Source organism: Artemia sp. Qi Xiang Cuo, chromosome 13 (genome assembly GCF_049724085.1).
Source record: "Artemia sp. Qi Xiang Cuo chromosome 13, ASM4972408v1, whole genome shotgun sequence".
In the NCBI taxonomy this organism is placed as follows: domain Eukaryota; kingdom Metazoa; phylum Arthropoda; class Branchiopoda; order Anostraca; family Artemiidae; genus Artemia; species Artemia sp. Qi Xiang Cuo.
Window position 1 is genome coordinate 26,818,373 of NC_142806.1, and position 18,441 is coordinate 26,836,813.

General features: G+C 34.5%; 1 protein-coding gene across 6 annotated transcripts in view; it reads right to left on the reverse strand.

The window, feature by feature from the left end:
• Positions 1 to 372: 372 nt before the first annotated feature.
• Positions 373 to 18,441, reverse strand: part of tun (N-terminal glutamine amidase tungus) — a 402,893-nt gene continuing 384,824 nt past the window's right edge. For 5 of the 6 annotated variants that reach the window (XM_089098727.1, XM_089098725.1, XM_089098726.1 and 2 more), the window contains one exon: positions 373 to 2,638. In XM_089098727.1, the coding sequence (XP_088954853.1) occupies positions 2,526 to 2,638 (113 nt within the window). In that variant the 3' untranslated portion in view covers positions 373 to 2,525. The remainder of the gene's footprint in view (positions 2,639 to 18,441) is intronic. The other variant, XM_089098729.1, reaches the window with a different exon arrangement.

Consider the following 18,441-nt stretch of genomic DNA (forward strand, 5'->3'; position numbering starts at 1 on the left):
TATCACCCTGAGAGAAATCGATAATGGACCCTTTACCATTGAGACGGTCAGCTAACGTTGAGGCTCGCAAAATGATTTTTAAAGTATCGTAAGGCTTTAACCGCTTTATCTTGAACCCTATGAAGCCAAATCCAACTCTGTTTTATGTCTCTGTGCTCGATCAGATATAATTCCGCAATGAGTAAGGCACAAACGGAAGGGTTAGTTCTAAACGATTCAAATTCTGGTAATCCAAAAGGGTTCAACCTTCCCCGCGTCGAAAAAGAAGAACAGGTGAAGTTTTAGCGTCCCTCGCGAAGATCTTATGAGTAGAACAATCTATCTGCTTAAGCTATTCATAAGATGCCTATTTTTCAAATAAAAACATACCGTGTTGATTTATATTTAACTACAGAAATTCCAATACATCTGAAGCAAAACTTTGTAAAGTGAAAACCATAATAAAATTTTTTTATATACTCTAATTTATAATTACAAAGCAAATTTGGCGCATTAAAACGACTCTAGCACCAAATATAATGTTAGCCCTATAGTGCCACAAAGTGGAACTCCAAGAAAAACTAGTCGAACGTTACTTTAAAAAGCCACATAAATGGTAAAAAACGAAATAACACAATTTGAAGAAAAGGCTTTATTTAACTAAAATTACGAAAGGATTGTATATTGCAATATGGGCAATAATTGCCACTAATTAGGGGAAAAATTCGCGGACCGACTGCTCGAAAATTGAGCCTGAATGACGTCAGTGCCACTGCTTGATTTATTGGGATCATTCCATTATTTGTAATTGTGATGTTTTAGAATAGGATTTTATATTAACATTAATGAAATATACTACTAATACTAATACTAACAACTCACCGCAGCACCAAGCCACCTGAGGCCAACACAGCTATGCACACTCCTCCATACCAATCTATTCAAAGCCTCCCTTTTTACACCCTCCCAAGAAGTTCCCATTTCCTTTAAATCTTTATTTATGACGTCCTCCCACCCCAAACGAGGACGACCTGCTTTCCATTTAGCCCTACACCGTTGGCCCAAACGGACAATCTTCGGCAATCTGTCATCCTTCATCCGTACAACGTGCCCTAGCCACCTCAACCTTTCTTTCATTATAGCCCTAGAAAGCGGCATCGAACCACATTTTTCGTGCAGCCTACTGTTTGAAGTGCGGTCAGTTTGCCGGTAGTAATAAGGTATAGACACAAAAGAAAGGTCTATTTCTTGACTTATCGAATCAAAATTTATCTTGGTGGCTCGAACCATCAAAAAAAGTTATTTAGCCCTTGATAATTATGATTGAAAGGGAGACTTGTCATAATTAATCCATGTGTCGGCACTGAACTGGAGTATGGTCAATATTAAATGATGGAAGGTGAGTTCCGTCTATATTGATTTTGTTTTTTACATAAGGTATTTCTATGATACCACGTCTTTTCTGGATATAATAGTCTTTTATTTAAAACAATTTTAGAGAATATAAAATTACCCAAGCATCTGCTAACTTACACCATCCTTGGTTTAGTTTCATAACTTTCACAATCGACAAAATTAGACTTCAGCTCCCTACCCCCTATTCTCCGAGCAAAGCAGTTCCCCTTTTCATCATTATTATCATCAGTTAAATTATACCTAATTAATTACCAAATTAATTAATTATACAATTAAACAATAATTATGTAATTAAATAACTAATCCAATCAACAAAAGACATAGTTTCGATGAAATGGTTTCCAATTTCGGCCTCCTTTAATAAAAAAACCGTCTTGCTCGCATTACCTGGTACGAGGCATTAAATTTGATTCAAAAATTATAAAATTGTTAGAGGTTGATGAAATGGGTGGTCTAATCCAAACTAATCCGGAAGTGATATTGATCTCATCTTGGGCACAGACAAAAAGTATGTAATGCAGATGTCCAACTGGTCCATCCTCCAATGCTAAAAAGAGGGGTCAGGTGTTAGGTATGCCTTGAAGCTGTTCATGATGAAAGTTTTGTACGTTTGAAAACAGTGTTGCCATGTCTATTAAACGATAAAATTATTAAAACAATCAATTCAAGCTTACTCAACAATCATAATAGTAAAACTGAAGAGTAATCATAAGAGAATTTATGATTGTTTCATTGCTTCTTTTTAATTCTCTTGAATCTATTGTAAAGACAGCATCCACGAAAACAGTTGGGAAGAAAATCCAAGACAGACGACCAAAAGCACCAAATTTACCGGTTGCAAAAAAATTCCTAGTTGGACATCTGTATTATATGCTGTCTTTGATCTGGGGTCAATTGGTTCTCATTTTCGAATACTTAATTTTTTAAATCATCGGCTTATGTCACAACAGTGTCAACGTAATAATATAAAATGTTGAGCGCATCACCTTCAGGCACCCCATAAAAATCACTATAACAAAAACAAAAAACCGCATAAGCTTTTGAGGCAAAACACTTTAAAAATTTCTAAAAACGAGTCCTTGAATTCATTTCACTGCATAGTTTACCACCACCACGAATTATTTTTAAGATCACTTGAGATTTGTGTAAAACTTTCGCACGAAGTCCATTAGGTTATATACTTCACCTAAGCCAGATTTACTTGGCTCCATTGAAACGAAGTCATCCAGATTGTGAGAAGATCCTAAAAATAAAGAAAAAATACTTTCGGTTTAAAATAAAGACTTAACTTGATGGCAGTCTTTGGCTCTCAGAATGGAATAGTCCTTTATTCTTAAGATGTTATGATGCAAAGTGTGTTCCGTATAATGATAGGAGCAATATTTTGCGCGATGTACATTTAAACTTAAAACGGCGCCTCATTAACCAGGCAAAGAAGAAAGTAAGCGACTATTAACTTAAGTATAATTTTTTTTATACAGGATCAGTCATTCCAGAACAGATCTTGGGACTCTTATTTTTATATATGTCTTTCTACAGACGTGGAACTATAAAATTCCATGGGATACTTCAAAATGTATTTTCTATTAATAATTTCAAGTTATTAAAAAATCCTTTTCAAAATGGACTAAAAAATAGATTTTTTTCTCTCTAGCCTATGAATGTAAGTGAAAACGAGGGGCACAAAATCGGATCGGGCTATACATAAAATAGATACTAGTTTATCCAAGGTATAAATGCGTAAATGAAAAATGGCGATAAGTTGAGAATTTTTTTTTAAAAAGATCAAGTTATGCAAAGCTTAATCCGTTTTGCACCTTTCTTTTTCACTTACATTAATAGATTCCCGAGAAAAAAGTTATTTTCTACCTTTAGTCCATTTTAAAAAGGAATGAAAAAATAAATATCTAATATTTTCAACTTTTTAGTCTTCTCTGAAACTAACAAGTCTTTAGTCATCTTTAACACTAAAAAACCTTTATTCTTCTCTAAGACAAAAATTTCCCTTATATAAGGTTCGAACATAAATTCCCATGACTAGAGACAAATGTCCTTACCGATGTGCTACCAGGTTTTATATAATAGTGTTTGTCTTCTGGTTTTTACTATGTCTAATTCATGTCATTCATATAATGAGGAGTATACAAGAGGTTGACAGTTTTGAGGTTGACAGTTGAGAGGTTGACAGTTTTTACTATGTCTAATTCATGTCATTCATATAATGAGGAGTATACAAGAGGTTGACAGGTTGTTTGAGGTTGTTTCATTGCACAGTCATTGAAAGTACATATACTGAAACAATTTGGAAGTACCTGGCCGTTTGGAAGTCGTCGAAAAATGGCTGACATATTTAACAAATTTGTGTGACAAAAATGCAAAATATAAGCAAGTCGCTTAATTGATTGAAACGGGTTAAAAATGAAAACGGCGATCCTTAGGATTTATAATTTAGCTCACTAAGCTTCACCAAATTGAGTGCTTCGCACACACACTTCTGGAGACCATTGTGATAAAGATGAAGAAGGAATAACAGTACATGTTAAGAGTGACATTTGGACAGATACAAGTCCTTTCATTTTTAAATTTCATCTTGTTTGTATCTAATACTTTTTTAATGAAATGAGAGAAACAAAAGTAAATAGGAAAAAAGTTGTTATGTTCCATTAAGAGGAGATTGTTAAAAGGCCATAAACATAACTATACTACAGAAAACTCAAGAAACTTTTGAAATTATTGCTGTAATAACAGAAAAAGAAAATTACATTCCGGATATAAAAGAGGCTCTTAGAATGTAATAATAAATCTTTAGCTTTACAGAAAGAGTTCTATCTTTCGAAAGTCCTTTTGCAAAAAAAGAACTTAATTAAATGTATCGGGCTTGTTCTTACTATTCTAGAGATGAAAAGTAGTTAGCGCCACTAACGGATAGCAATTATTGAAACATTAAATCTCGTTTGCTAAAAACAATACTTTTTGCAGGGCTAGAGAGTGGGGAGAGGGGCAGTTCATTTTCCTAGCAAAAGAAAAGTAGGTGGCACCAATGACGGATAGCGATTGCAGGAAAACGGTTTTACTAAAAATTGAATTTTTCCCATGGCTGGAGAGTAGGGCCAGGAAAAAAAATAATTGAACCAAGAACATCAAGGTGATAATCTGACTAATATACTTTCGGAACAGGATAGGGAACGACCAAGAATTAAATATTTAGCTTTCCAGACAAGTTTGACGTCTTAAAAATGTTTCCGCAAGACAAAGCTTAATTAAGTAAATCGCGCTAGTTTTTATTTTTCTAGAGATGAAAAGTAGGTGGCACGGTTTGACGGTTCAAAATTAGTTCCACAAGAAAGAGCTTAGGTGAATGAATCGGGTTCTTTTATTTCTCTAAGGATGGAATGTTAATAGCAACATTGACACAGAGAAATTATTAGATACTAACGAAATTTGTTTGTTAATTTTTTTTTAATATAGGATTAGAAAATATAGGTGTAAAGGTATCTATAGAAATACAAGTACGGCTAAATTTTGGAGCAGGAGCAGTAATAACTAAAAGAGACAAATACTTTCGCAATATTTTAAAAAAATTATTTAATGGCTTAGGGCGAAAACCGGGAAATAATACAATAAATATTCTTACAAGAAGCCTGTAAGTGACAAGGATTTACAATTATTGCAACAAGGAAGCTATCTACTTCGTCAAAATGCCAACATTTTTTCGATTGCATCGAAGTTGGCCCAAAAATGTATTTAAAGTCAGACAACACCTGAATGTATGAGGATGATTTCGGTATATATTGAAAACCTCCGTCATCTTGCAAAGACTAATCCTTGCTGAATAAGATACTTTATATATAAAATCAAATACTCGTATTTCAGCACTAATTTATTCAAATCTAAAACTAGATGTTGGAAAATCTGCAATCATTCGAGTTAAGTGTGATTTAAACTTTGGCGTATAGAATGGGTGGTTAAAAACAGTTTTAGTTTCACTTTTGGCATGGGAATACATTTTTTTTTCTGTTCTACTTCTTTTTTTCTGTTTTCTGTTAAAGGAAATATTTGGTAAGTTCCTGTATCATAAACATGGGATGGTTTGGAAAGCCCTTTATTTTCTTCAACAGACGCGTTTCTCAACAACTGAGCTGCAATATTTTAACATAGACGAAGAACGACCATGACACACAAACTTTCAGCAACAATGAGAAATTGTTCTTCTAATTAGTACAGTTTCCATGAAAAATCTCTTTAAACAATTTGAAAACAGTCTTTGCACACTTCATGAAAGAGATCTCCCCAACTCTCTTTTCTCGAAATTCTGTATGGCAGTAAGGGAAACTCTGAATTCACTTCCCAGTGAACTAAATTTGTCTCAGATACTTACCAGAACACACACCAGATTCCCTGACAGCACTAATGACATGAACCCTCTCCTACTTTTTGTGCCATTATGGATCTGTACTCTTGAGCGCTACAAAGAATAAATTTTTCTGCAGTAAGATGACCCCTAGATTTTTGCATCCCCACATAGATTTTGCACAAATACCTTTTATGGGCGTATGTTCACAGAAAAATATTTTTTTCGTATTTTTATTAAACAAATTGAAAAAAAGACCATTTTCTTTTAATTTTGGTACTTTTCATTGAAGAAATTGAAAAAAGTGACAACTTTCTTTCTTAAAATCCGTGTAATGGTAAGAAGATCTCTTTTCACTGAGTGAAAACGCCCCCGAAAACTGCTTGCCATTTGGAATGCATTTAGGGGGGCATTAAAATGTACGCAAAATCATGCGGAGAAGTTCCTTCATGTGCACTGAACAATATTTTCAGTTCTTAGAAGCATGTAATTCACAAATTTCATGAAACAGATATCTTGATTTATTGAGTGGAGAAAGATAGTCAAGAATGAATACGTGAATGAGTAAGAACAGAAGTGCCAGTCTGGTAAAGATGAATAAAATTAAGGTACTTAAGTTCTGAAAAGCAACTAGAAAGAGTTGTATGCAAATTCAAACTGAATTAAATGTTTAAAAATGGAGACAAAGGTTTTGTTTAATTAAGTATATTTTTGTGCAAAATGATGTGAAGACAATGTTTTTCATTAGGGTGTTGGAAGGATGTTGAAGTGATTGAAAAGTTTTTTGCTGAAAGAGTTTATTATAAATTTCATTCTACCATCAGTGTCCTATAACTGAAGGTCATCCTGATAAACGGCTGGAGAAATGTTTGATAATAGTAACTGGTTGTAGAAAAGCTTCAAAATTATATATATTTAGTTTTTAACTTCTAAAATTCTAGAAAAACCAAAGACTTTTAAATTTGCTTGCTTTCAAGTGTAGGGGGTACATAAATATAGTTGTTTCTGAAATTAAACACGTTGGTACCGCTGAGCAAAAAAAAAAAAAAACTAAAAGAAAAAAAGCTTCTTCGGCTGATCTTCCCTTATCTGATAAAACGAGACTAAAAGTATTAAAACCCTTTGCCAAACATGACATTATGCATAAAAACGCGCGTTTTCATATTGTCACTTTTTATAGCTGGACCGCACAGTTTCCACTATCATTTACCTTTTCACCACAAGCTAAGGATATCCACTATGAGACCACTCCCATGTTCTCAGATGTTGTCGCAATCACGCCAAGTTCTATACTCCCAGACTCTCCAGGCTGGACCATGGAACGAGGATAATCTGCCATAACATGGCTTGATCCAGGATTTCCAGTGAAGGGAGGGGGTGTGGAGCTCAGCCAATAAATCACATTTAACCATCGTCTCGAGCGCACCTAGATATGGCCATTCTTACTAAACTTCCTTTGGGAGGGGAAGACGAAAACACGCTGACAAAATCAAAGTTTAGCCCAAAGTTTGGAAATATATACGTTTAAATATGTTTATATATACATTTTTTTTCTTGAGAACGGTTTTTAACGAGTTTGCAAAATTAGTTTAGAGCCTCGGAAAAAAATTCATACGAGTGACGTTATATTTATAAGCACATTTCAAGAGCATAAATTACATAATTGCCACCCCAGGAGTAGTGGTATCATTTGTATCTATGATGCACGCAAAATTACACAGGATGACAAACTGTGTTTCCAAAAAAAAAAAAATTATAATTGAATAAGGAACAAGTTATTTTAGCGTCAGTAAAGTATAGAAGGAGGAATTAGTATCTATGACACGTACAAAATTACAAAAAAATGACAAATGACTCTGAACAACTAAAGAAGAAGACATGGAACAAGAAACAGCATCAAATCACATTGAACTGCAAACGAAAATAAGACTTAAAACTACAGAATAACACGATAATTATACTATTGCGGAGTCTAGATGATTCAGAAAATTACGCTGGAATAAGGAACGTGTTAAGCAAGAAGGAGGAATGGAATTAACGACAGCATTTCCTAATTAAACTGAAATTGCTGATTTCCCACCCTATTGCCTGTGTAAAGTATTTGAAACATAAATTCGAGAAGCCTTTTCCTGGTGTCTCGTTACTAACAGAGTTAGCAATGTATATGTCAACAATAGCTTATCTAGGGGGTCTTCCGGGAGGGCCAAAGCTTATCGTGTGAACGGTTCGTTCCCAGGTCAGTCGAAAACCCAATCGCTGGGATTTTCGATTCTAGAGAGTTGGGGGCCAAGGGTATACTTTGGAAGGCAGTCCATCTTTCGCCTTCGTCTTAGTTAGTTGTTCTTCTGCTACCTTATTTTCTGTGTATGTTTATTCTCACATTATTAAATAAAGACCATGTACCGACGTTTATTGACTATCTTTGAAATTACGTAAACCGTTACATCAGCCAATATTCAAAGCGCCTTCTTGAAAAACAGTTTCTTTTAAATGAACATTTTGAAATAGGCTGTTACACAATGCCTAATATGGATTTCCTCGCGATAGCTTCTACCTACTAATTTAAATTTCTACAACTGAGAGTCTCCGGTTGATTTCTACCTTCGCTTAGCCATTCTACATTTGGTGTTTTTTTTTTCACCTGATTTTAGATAGTCGACGTGTGATCTACATTTGACAGTTTCCAATCAAAATTTAACATTTTGAATTTGATAATCGAAAATTAATACTCAATTGTGACTTCATTTGATGCTAGTAATTTAATTGAGACCAACTGCAGGTGGATTCGAGACAGACTACCTTTCGTAAGTGATATAACACGGTTAAACAACCCAGTAAAATTTATCAGACCTTTATTCTTAAAAGTGAATCTATTGCCCAAAATCTAACATCCGTAATTGAATAAAGGTATTTAAAACCATTATTTAAATTTTTAGAGTAATTTCTTCTTCAAATTTTGATCCCAGTATGGCAGTTATTATTTCTACACTCGATCGGGTGGAAATTGGATACAACAAAAAGGTTGCTGTTAATTTTGTTAAAACTGTGGAGGATAAATGACATATTTCCACCTCTTTTGTTTGATTCTAATGATCCTGATTTTGATCAAGATGAACTTTATTATTACCTTCAAAAGATCAAGTTGTAAGCTTTATCTTTAATGTTCAAGAGTTGGGCGAGTCCATTCAATGGTACTTACAAACAAATATACTATTTTGCAGAGATAGATATTTAAGTCCATAGATGTTTCATATAAAACAATCTTTATTTATATCAAAGCCATAGTTTTCTACATACTTATCACGTACAATGCATACGTTCGACTCTCCCTCTCTAATGGTTAAACATACAAATATATACTTGTCTTTCTACAGGTTTATAAATATTTTCTAGGAATCCTTTCACTTTTCACATTACTGGGTAAACCTATATTCAAAGAAATCCCTTGGATTCCGTGACAAACGAAAGCTGTGTTGCAACAAAAATATTGACAGCTACACAGGGTCGTCTCAACTTCTAAATGTTTCTCAACCACCGCAGTTCTATCAACCGAAGGTGACCGAAGCCTACCAATCTACGCACATCTCCTGTCGTGAAATCTCCACCCATCAAAGAAGAAACCTTGGAGGGATCGGCATACAGTGAAAAACAAAGAGTAAGTGTGAGCCCTAAAGTTTTGTGCGCATAGGAAACAGTTAGGAGTGCTTAGGCTAGCTATTTTCTTGTATCAATTTTTAGTTTTTTTTTTAACCATGAATATCCCAGAATTAAATCCTGAAAATTATAATTTTGATGAAGTAAAAGCGAAAGCCTTCCTTGCACAGCAAGAATTACGAAGCATAGAAATACCCCCTACCTTTGATACAAATAGCGATGAGTATGACGAAGAAATAATCAGTAAGTTTTATTCTGACTTAAGTCTTTGGGAAGCAGCGGCAATGGCCCATTATCTACAAATTTCCTCTAAACAGCGTCCAACAAATAATTCACCGTCAAGTGATAACCTTTCAATCAGAGCAACAACAGATTTAGCTTCATTAATAACACCATTAACTGAGGTCTCACAGATAAATGAATTTATTAGCCAACTGAAAAGAATTCAAGATACCTTAACGTGGTCGGAAAAGCAAGTGGTTGCCACAGCAGGCATGCTAATGAAAGGGGACTTTTCTATTTTTTTTGATGATTTAAATAAGGGGAATTTAACACTTGATACATTACGGAAAAATCTGTTGGAGGCTTTTGTTCCTCAACGCAGCCCCGGGCAAATCTTACAAGATCTTGTGGGATGTAAACAATTTCCGGATGAAACAGTATATCAGTTCTTAAAACGAGTTGAAAGGGCCGCTAAGTCTTACGCGAATTCAATGGAATTCCAACCTTCTTTACAAAATCTGCTATAAAATTAAACATAATTTTTACTATGATTTATGATTATTATCTGATTATGATTTATTATCAATTTCCCTATTGAGAGAAAAATCTTGGTAACAGCAGCAATGTTATCCATATATATATATATAATTTCCATTAACTAAATTAATGCACTATTTTTAGGGGATGTTAAAAAAAAAATTACATTGACTGCTGGGTGAGATGCCTAGTGGACGACGGAGACGTAGAGTCTAACCCTGGGCCTATATTCAAGTCCATAGATGTTTCATATAAAACAGTCTTTATTTATATCAAAGCCATGGTTTTCAACATACTTATCACGTACAATGCATACGTTCGACTCTTTCTCTCCAAAAGCTCAACACACCAATATATACGTATCTTACTATGGGTTTATGAATATTTTCTAGGAATCTAATCACTTTTCACATTACTCTGGTTAAACACATATTCAAGGAAATCCCTTGGATTCCGTGACAAACGAAAGCTGTGTTGCAACAAAAATATTGACAGCTAGGTTAATCTATTAACATAATTTAAATCAGGAAGAGACTTTACAAAGACATGGGTCCCAACAAACCCTCCAACTCCACCGAGCACCACCCCAATTAATCCTCCAATAGAACAGCCTCAACAGTCCCAAGTAAGAGGATCGGTAATTGACCCTCTTTCAGCAATAACGCCAGTCACAAAGCAAGAAAGTGGAAAAATAATTGAGTTTGTTTCGCAGTTACAAAAATTTCAGTTGTTGTTGAATTGGCCTGATTCAAGAGCTTTACACACCGCGTCACTTTTGGGCCATGGTTTGTTTCGCCCCCTTTTGAGGATCTGGATCCCTAGAGTATAAATTTGTCAAGTTTAAAACGTGGATTACTTTTAGCATATACCCCAGGCAAAACAGTAGCCAAAATGGTTGCAGAGTTTGTAGGCGTGGTTCAATTTAAGGATGAAGCGGTATATCTATTCTATAAAAGGATGCAAAAATTAGAAAGGTAATGTAGGTTATCGTTAGAAGCCAGTGATGATGGTGTAGTCCTTGGAAGACTTGCTCTTAATTTATTGAAGGAGGGGATAAGACCGTCCTACAAACGGTATTTGTTAGAGCATAGTGCAGAAATGTTTTGTTTAGGTGATGCGTACAAGGTTGCAAATTCCACAATTGACCTCAATACAAATACCATTACATTTGGAGGTTATCTTTAATGACAGGGACAAGGTAATAAAACTGTCTCACCGCAGGATTGTGGGAGAGTTTGAGGATATTTCTAACGGATGAATTGAGGCTGCCAAGGCAGACATAAAAATAGAAACCGAGAGAGATTACTTAGGTTTAGACTGTGAACATATAGGAAAACTTCAAAGAGAAGACGCCACATTAAAAACTTTAATTGAATACCTTGAGGTGATAGGAAAAAGGTCAAAGGCCTGTATAGCTACCCAGGGAAAGGATTAGAAGACAAGTGGTGGCGAGGACTCCTTGCTCTGGAAGCCAAAGTCCCAGCTGTGAAGCCACCGGACTCCCGGTTCTGTATATATATATATATATATATATATATATATATATATATATATACACACACTACTATCACTATCACTACTATCACACTACTACACATATATATATATATATATATATATATATATATATATATACTATATATATATATATATATATATATATATATATATATATATATATATATATATATACACACACACACACACACACACACACACACACACACACACACACACATATATATATATATATATATATATATATATATATATATATATATATATATATATATATATATATATATATATATATATATATATATATATATATATATATATATATATATATATATATATATATATATATATATATATATATATATATATATATATATATATATATATATATATATATATATATCTATATCTATCTATATTTTCTTTTTTTTTTTTTTTTTTTTTTTTTTTTTTTTTTTTTATATATATATATGTATATATATATATATATATATATATATATATATATATATATATATATATATATATATATATATATATATATATATATATATATATATATATATATATATATATATATATATATATATATACTCGTATATAATAATAATAATAATGATTTATTTACCCACCATCTACAATTGATTATAGTCCAGCAAGGAAAAATAAAAGAAAAAAAAAACTAATTACACCAATAAAAAGAAACACTTAAGTTATTATTGGAGAAAAACGTCGTCTATTCAGTATTACTTTTATCACAGACTTCTCACGGATTCTTGACGTTTCTTTGACAGGATTCATAATTCCTAATTTTTCAAGACGGGAATTTTGGTGCCGCTTAGGAATAAACAACAGAAACTTTGCGTATTCAGAATAGCTCTTACTAATTTTATCTATTTCACTTTTGGCAAGTAGATGACCCGCACCTGCGAGGTAAATAAAGCGAGAATGTCAAACTAAGCGATAAATATAAGCAAGTAATTTCCTGGAGTATCGCCCCCGATTTGGAACAACAATACTGTAAACACGTTTAATGGCGATGGTTGTGTGCTTCACAATGGATTTTCTGGTTTTGTGGAGCAATTCGGAAATCCTTAACCCAAGGTATTTCAACTCTTGACACAGCAGGGACTGAATGATTTACAAGGGAAACACTATCGCTCTTAGCCGTGTTGATAGCTAGAAACTCGCCATTTTCAATATTAATAAAAAGTCCGATTGACTGTAATTGGTTTTGCAGTCTGTTTAAGTTATCTTGCAAGCCTGTCTTTGATCTGCTGAGAAGAAGAACATCATCGGCGTAAGCTATGTAAGATAAGTCGGTACCGTGAAGTAGAAGAGATGAAGAGATGTAGTTCAGAATCTGAGAAATTGCATGTTTAAATATGACAGGACTAAGAACACTGCCTTGCCTCACGTCTCTTTTGACTTTAATTGGTTCTGAAACTGTAAGTAGTAATGCATCTATATATTTGAACCCTACGCCTGAGGCATGGGTATGTGTGTAGTTTAACCGGTACATTGGGTTACCACCGGTCAGTCACCTATTACAATGAACGATACATGGCTTGGCAGACAGGTTTTCTATTGTGACACCCATTTTTTGGAGGTCAAACTCATGGATACATGTTTATTTTTTTTTTTTTTAAACTGGTATTTTTTCAATGAAGCCCATAGCACTTTGCAGAAACCCGTGAATGTAGGACTGAAAGTCCATTCGTAGTATACCTGAATCCAATTACTAATCAAGTTAGTGTGACCGCCATTTTTTGATCTGGTTAGGTGGGTATAATCTGGTTTGGTTCGTTATTGTGAGAGGGTTACTCAATTTACATCTTAGTGTTAACTGGGCGATCTAATTGCGTAGGTACTAAAGGAACATTTGAAGGTGGAGAAAAAAAGGGGTAATTAGTGATTGGATAATTTTAACAAGAAATGACTGAAAAGTGTTTTGAAGGAGATGGAATGAATGTGTACTGTATAATACACAAGTGATGATTTGCACAGTGTTGTCAATTTTGAATAGTTTCGAAATAAAAAAAATTAACATGAAATGGCTGAAAAGTGTTTTGAGGGAGTTGAGTTGCACGAGGGTTGACTTGCACGAGGGTTCAGTTACATGAGGATTCAGTTACCCGGGGAGTAGTTACATGTGCGCGAGTCGCACGGCGGTTCCGTGGGCAGGTGTGGCGGTTCGCCCGGGGTACAGGTACAGGGGGGGTCCAGTTGCACGGGGGGCATCTGCTGTAAAAAACACTTCATTCTAAACAAATACGAACATTTTGAAAAGCAGACAAAAAATTGGACACTATAATCAGAATTATTTGATTAACATTTAAAAAGGGGTAATGAGATATCTGATCTGTATAATACACTAGTGATGTTTGATAAGTATTGTCAATTTAAAATAGGATCTAACGTTCCCTTCGTTCCCCCATTTCTTAGGGCAGGGAGGGGTCAATTTTGGAGGGAAAACATCTGCATCAAGGGGAAGGCTCAGAGACCCTTCGTTCCCACATTTCCGAGGGCAGGGGAGGGGGAGAAGGTGATAGTATTCCAATACAATAATTCAAGCATAATAGAATTTATGCTCCTAGTGGAAGCCCGTAAAGCCCTTCCCCCTCCCCGTGCTAGGATTATTGCCTGGCTCTACCTCTAAATACAGAGAATTAAGGTGATAGTATTCCGATACAATAAGTCAAGTATAATAGAATTTATGCTCCTAGTGGAACCTTGTAAAACCCTTCCCCCTCGCCCGCACTAAGTTTATTGCCTAGCTGTGACAATGGATATTACCTCTAAATACAGAGAATTAAGGTTATAGTATTCCGATACAATAAGTCAAGTATACTAGAATTTATGCTCCTAGTGGAAGCTCGTAAAACCCTTCCCGCTCCCCGCGCGAGGACTACTGCCTAGCTTTGACAATGGATATTACCTCTAAATACAGTGAGTTAAGGTGATAGTATTCCGATACAATAAGTCAACTATAATAGACTTTATGCTCCTAGTGGAAGCTCGTAAAGCCCTTCCCCCACCCCGCGGTAGGATTATTGCCTGGCTGTGTCAATGGATATTACCTCTAAATACAGAGAATTAAGGTGATAGTATTCCGATAAAATAAGTCAAGTATACTAGAATTGATGCTCCTACTGGAAGCTCGTAAAACCCTTCCACTCCCCACGCTAGGATTATTGCCTAGCTATGACTATGGATATTAAATCTAAATATTGAGACTTAAGGTGATAGTATTCCGATACAATAAGCCAAGTATAAAAGAAATTATAATTCTATTCAAACCTCGTCAGTACATACCCCCGCCCCCGCACTCGGGGAATTCCCTAGCGATGACAATGGATATTAGTTCAAAATACCTAGAATAAAAGTGATAGTATCCAGATACAATAAGTCAAGTATAATTGAATTTATGCTCCTAGTGGAAACTCGTAAAACCCTTCCCCCTCCCCGCGCTAGGATTATTGCCTGGCTGTGACAATGGATATTACCTCTAAATACAGAGAATTAAGGTGATAGTATTCCGATACAATAAGTCAAGTATACTAGGATTTATACTCCTAGTGGAAGCTCGTAAAACCCTTCCCCCTCCCCCCCATAGGAATAATGCCTAGCTTTGACAATGGATATTACCTCTAAATATAGAGAATTAAGGTGATAGTATTCCGATACAATAAGTCAAGTATAATAGAATTTATGCTCCTAGTGGAACCTCGTAAAACCCTTCCCCCTCACCCGCACTAGGATTATTGCATAGCTGTGACAATGGATATTACCTCTAAATACAGAGACTTAGGGTTATAGTATTCCGATACAATAATTCAAGCATAGTAGAATTTATGCTCCTAGTGGAATCTCGTAAAACTCTTCCACCTCCCCGCGCTAGGATTATTGCCTGGCTGTGACAATGGATATTAACTCTAAATAAACAGAATTAAGGTGATAGTATTCCGAGAAAATAAGTCAAGTATAATAGAATTTATGCTCCTAGTGGAAGCTCGTAAAACCCTTCCCCCTCTCCCGCACAAGGATTATTGCCTAGATGTGACACTGGATATTACCTCTAAATACAGAGAATGAAGGTGATAGTATTCCGATACAATAAGTCAAGTATACTAGAATTTATGCTCCTAGTGGAAGCTCGTAAAACACTTCCCCCTCCCCTCGCTAGGATTATTGCCTAGCTATGACAATGGATATTACCTCTAAATACAGAGAATTAAGGTGTTAGTATTCCGATACAATAAGTCAAGTATAATAGAATTAATGCTCCTAGTGGAAGCTCGTAAAACCCTTCCCACTCCCCCACTAGGATTATTGCCTAGCTGTGACAATGGATATTACCTCTAAATACAGAGAATTAAGGTGATAGTATTCCGATACAATAAGTCAAGTATACTAGAATTTATGCTCCTAGTGGAAGCTCGTAAAACCCTTCCCCCTCCCCGCGCTAGGATTATTGCTTAGCTGTGACAATGTATATTACCTATAAACATAGAGAATTAAGGTTATAGTATTACGATAAAATTAGTTAAGTATAATATACTCTTTGCTGCTAGGGGAACCTCGTAACACCCTTCCGCCTCTCCTCACTAGGATTATTGCCTAGCGGTGAAAATGAATATTAACTCTAACTAAAGAAAAGTAAGATGATATTATTCATAAACAATAATGCAAGAAGAATAGAATATATGCTCCTAGTGGAAGCTCGTAAAACCCTTCCCCCTCCCCGCGCTAAGATTATTGCCTAGCTGTGACAATGGATATTACCTCTAAATACAGAGAATTAAGGTGATAGTATTCCGATACAATAAGTCAAGTATAATAGAATTGATGCTCCTACTGGAAGCTCGTAAAACCCTTCCCACTCCCCGCGCTAGGATGATTGCCTAGCTGTGACAATGGATATTACCTCTAAATACATAGAATTAAGGTGATAGTATTCCGATACAATAAGTCAAGTATACTAGAATGTATGCTCCTAGTGGAAGCTCGTAAAACCCTTCCCCCTGTAAAATCTGAGCTAATAAGGGTTTTTGACTGTAAACTCTAGTTTGTTGAAAGAAAATTGTGGAAAATACAATTCTCTGGTTCAAATGTGAAACTTAAGTCCTTTTTTGGATTGAAGAATAAAACTATATCCGTAAAATCTGAACTAATAATTCATTATTTTTTTCATAAGAACAAACTATTTTTTTTTAAACTTCGAAATTTTTAAAGTTTATTTATTTTTTTCTTTGTGTATCTATATTAAAATGTACAATTATGCTTTCGGTTCAATTAATTATACTCTATGATTGGTCTTAGGCAAGAAGGGGCTTTCCGACCGGTGCTCTATGACCAATTATGGTCACTGCCTAGTCTACTCCATGTATTAAATCAGTATTTTTTACACAGTGGAATGATAAACACATAAGTCATATCTTTTAAAAAAGAAAGTGAAGATGGAACATTTTAATAGAGGGTTTTCTCATAACAAGGTTATTGTAGCATTGAATGCCGACAAGGACAAGTATTTAAACTATGAAACAAGTACAAGTGGTAGCACTATTGGAAATGTATGCATGCATTTTCATGACAGTAAGGAATTAAATTTCTTTGGGATACCGAAAAAATTCAACTCTTATGATGGGGGTTATGCGAGATTGAGATCTCCAGAGATGATTGCACTCAAAGAGAATGCTAACATAAAAATAATTGTTGATGATGGAGGACAATTCCTTGCTACTGCTGCAGGTAACACATTACCTACGGATACATCCAATCATCAGCTTTCGGGTATTAGCATTCAACGGAAGGCTAATAAAAGAAAGGCCTACTCTGCTACTAATATCGTAAGCAATATCTTGTTTACGTGACGAAACTTCTACCTGTGTAAAAATAATGTGTTAATAGACAGTGAAATTGCAAGAAAAATAAAAATGGCATTGTCAAAAAATATCACTACGGAATATAAAGATGAAACGATGAAGAACAAAGTACCAGCAAACATTACTGGCATTGATCAAACAGTCAATGAATCAAATAATAGCAAAGACGAAAAGCATATTGAGCCTGCTCATGAGACACCAGTAAAAATTGTGTATGATTCAAAATGGAATAATGATTATTCTACTGATTACGAACTAAGAGACGACAATAACTACAATATCAAGAGAGAACATGGTGAACTATTTTATAGAACAGATGCAAAATGTCCAAACTTAATCATTGATATTAATAATTTATCATAATATGTTTTTGTATTAATATTCAACATAGCATTATTTCATTAAAAATATTACATTATTATGAGTTCATTATTTTTTGGAGTAAGCTAGCGTATCAAGTGTTTAGAATGTATATTAAAACATAGGAGATGTAGGAAAAGGAATTTGCGTACATCTATTGTCAGACACCCTATTTCCTTAAAACCTGAGCTATTAAGGGTTTTTGACCGTAAACTCTAGTTTTTTTTGTAAGAAAATTATTGAAATACAATTCTCTGGTTCAAGTGCGGAATTTATGTCTATTTTTGGATCGAAAAATAAAACTATTTCCGTAAAATCTGAGCTAATAAGGCTTTTTCGACCGTAAACTCTAGTTTCTTGTAAGAAAATTATGTAAAATACATTTTTGTACGTATCTTAAAATGACAAAATGTCATTCTTGAATTCACCTCTTGGATACACAATACAGAAATTATAAAAAAAAATTGTAATACTTCCCCCCAAACTCAAATTTTCCAAAATTCTACTATAGAAGCTTTT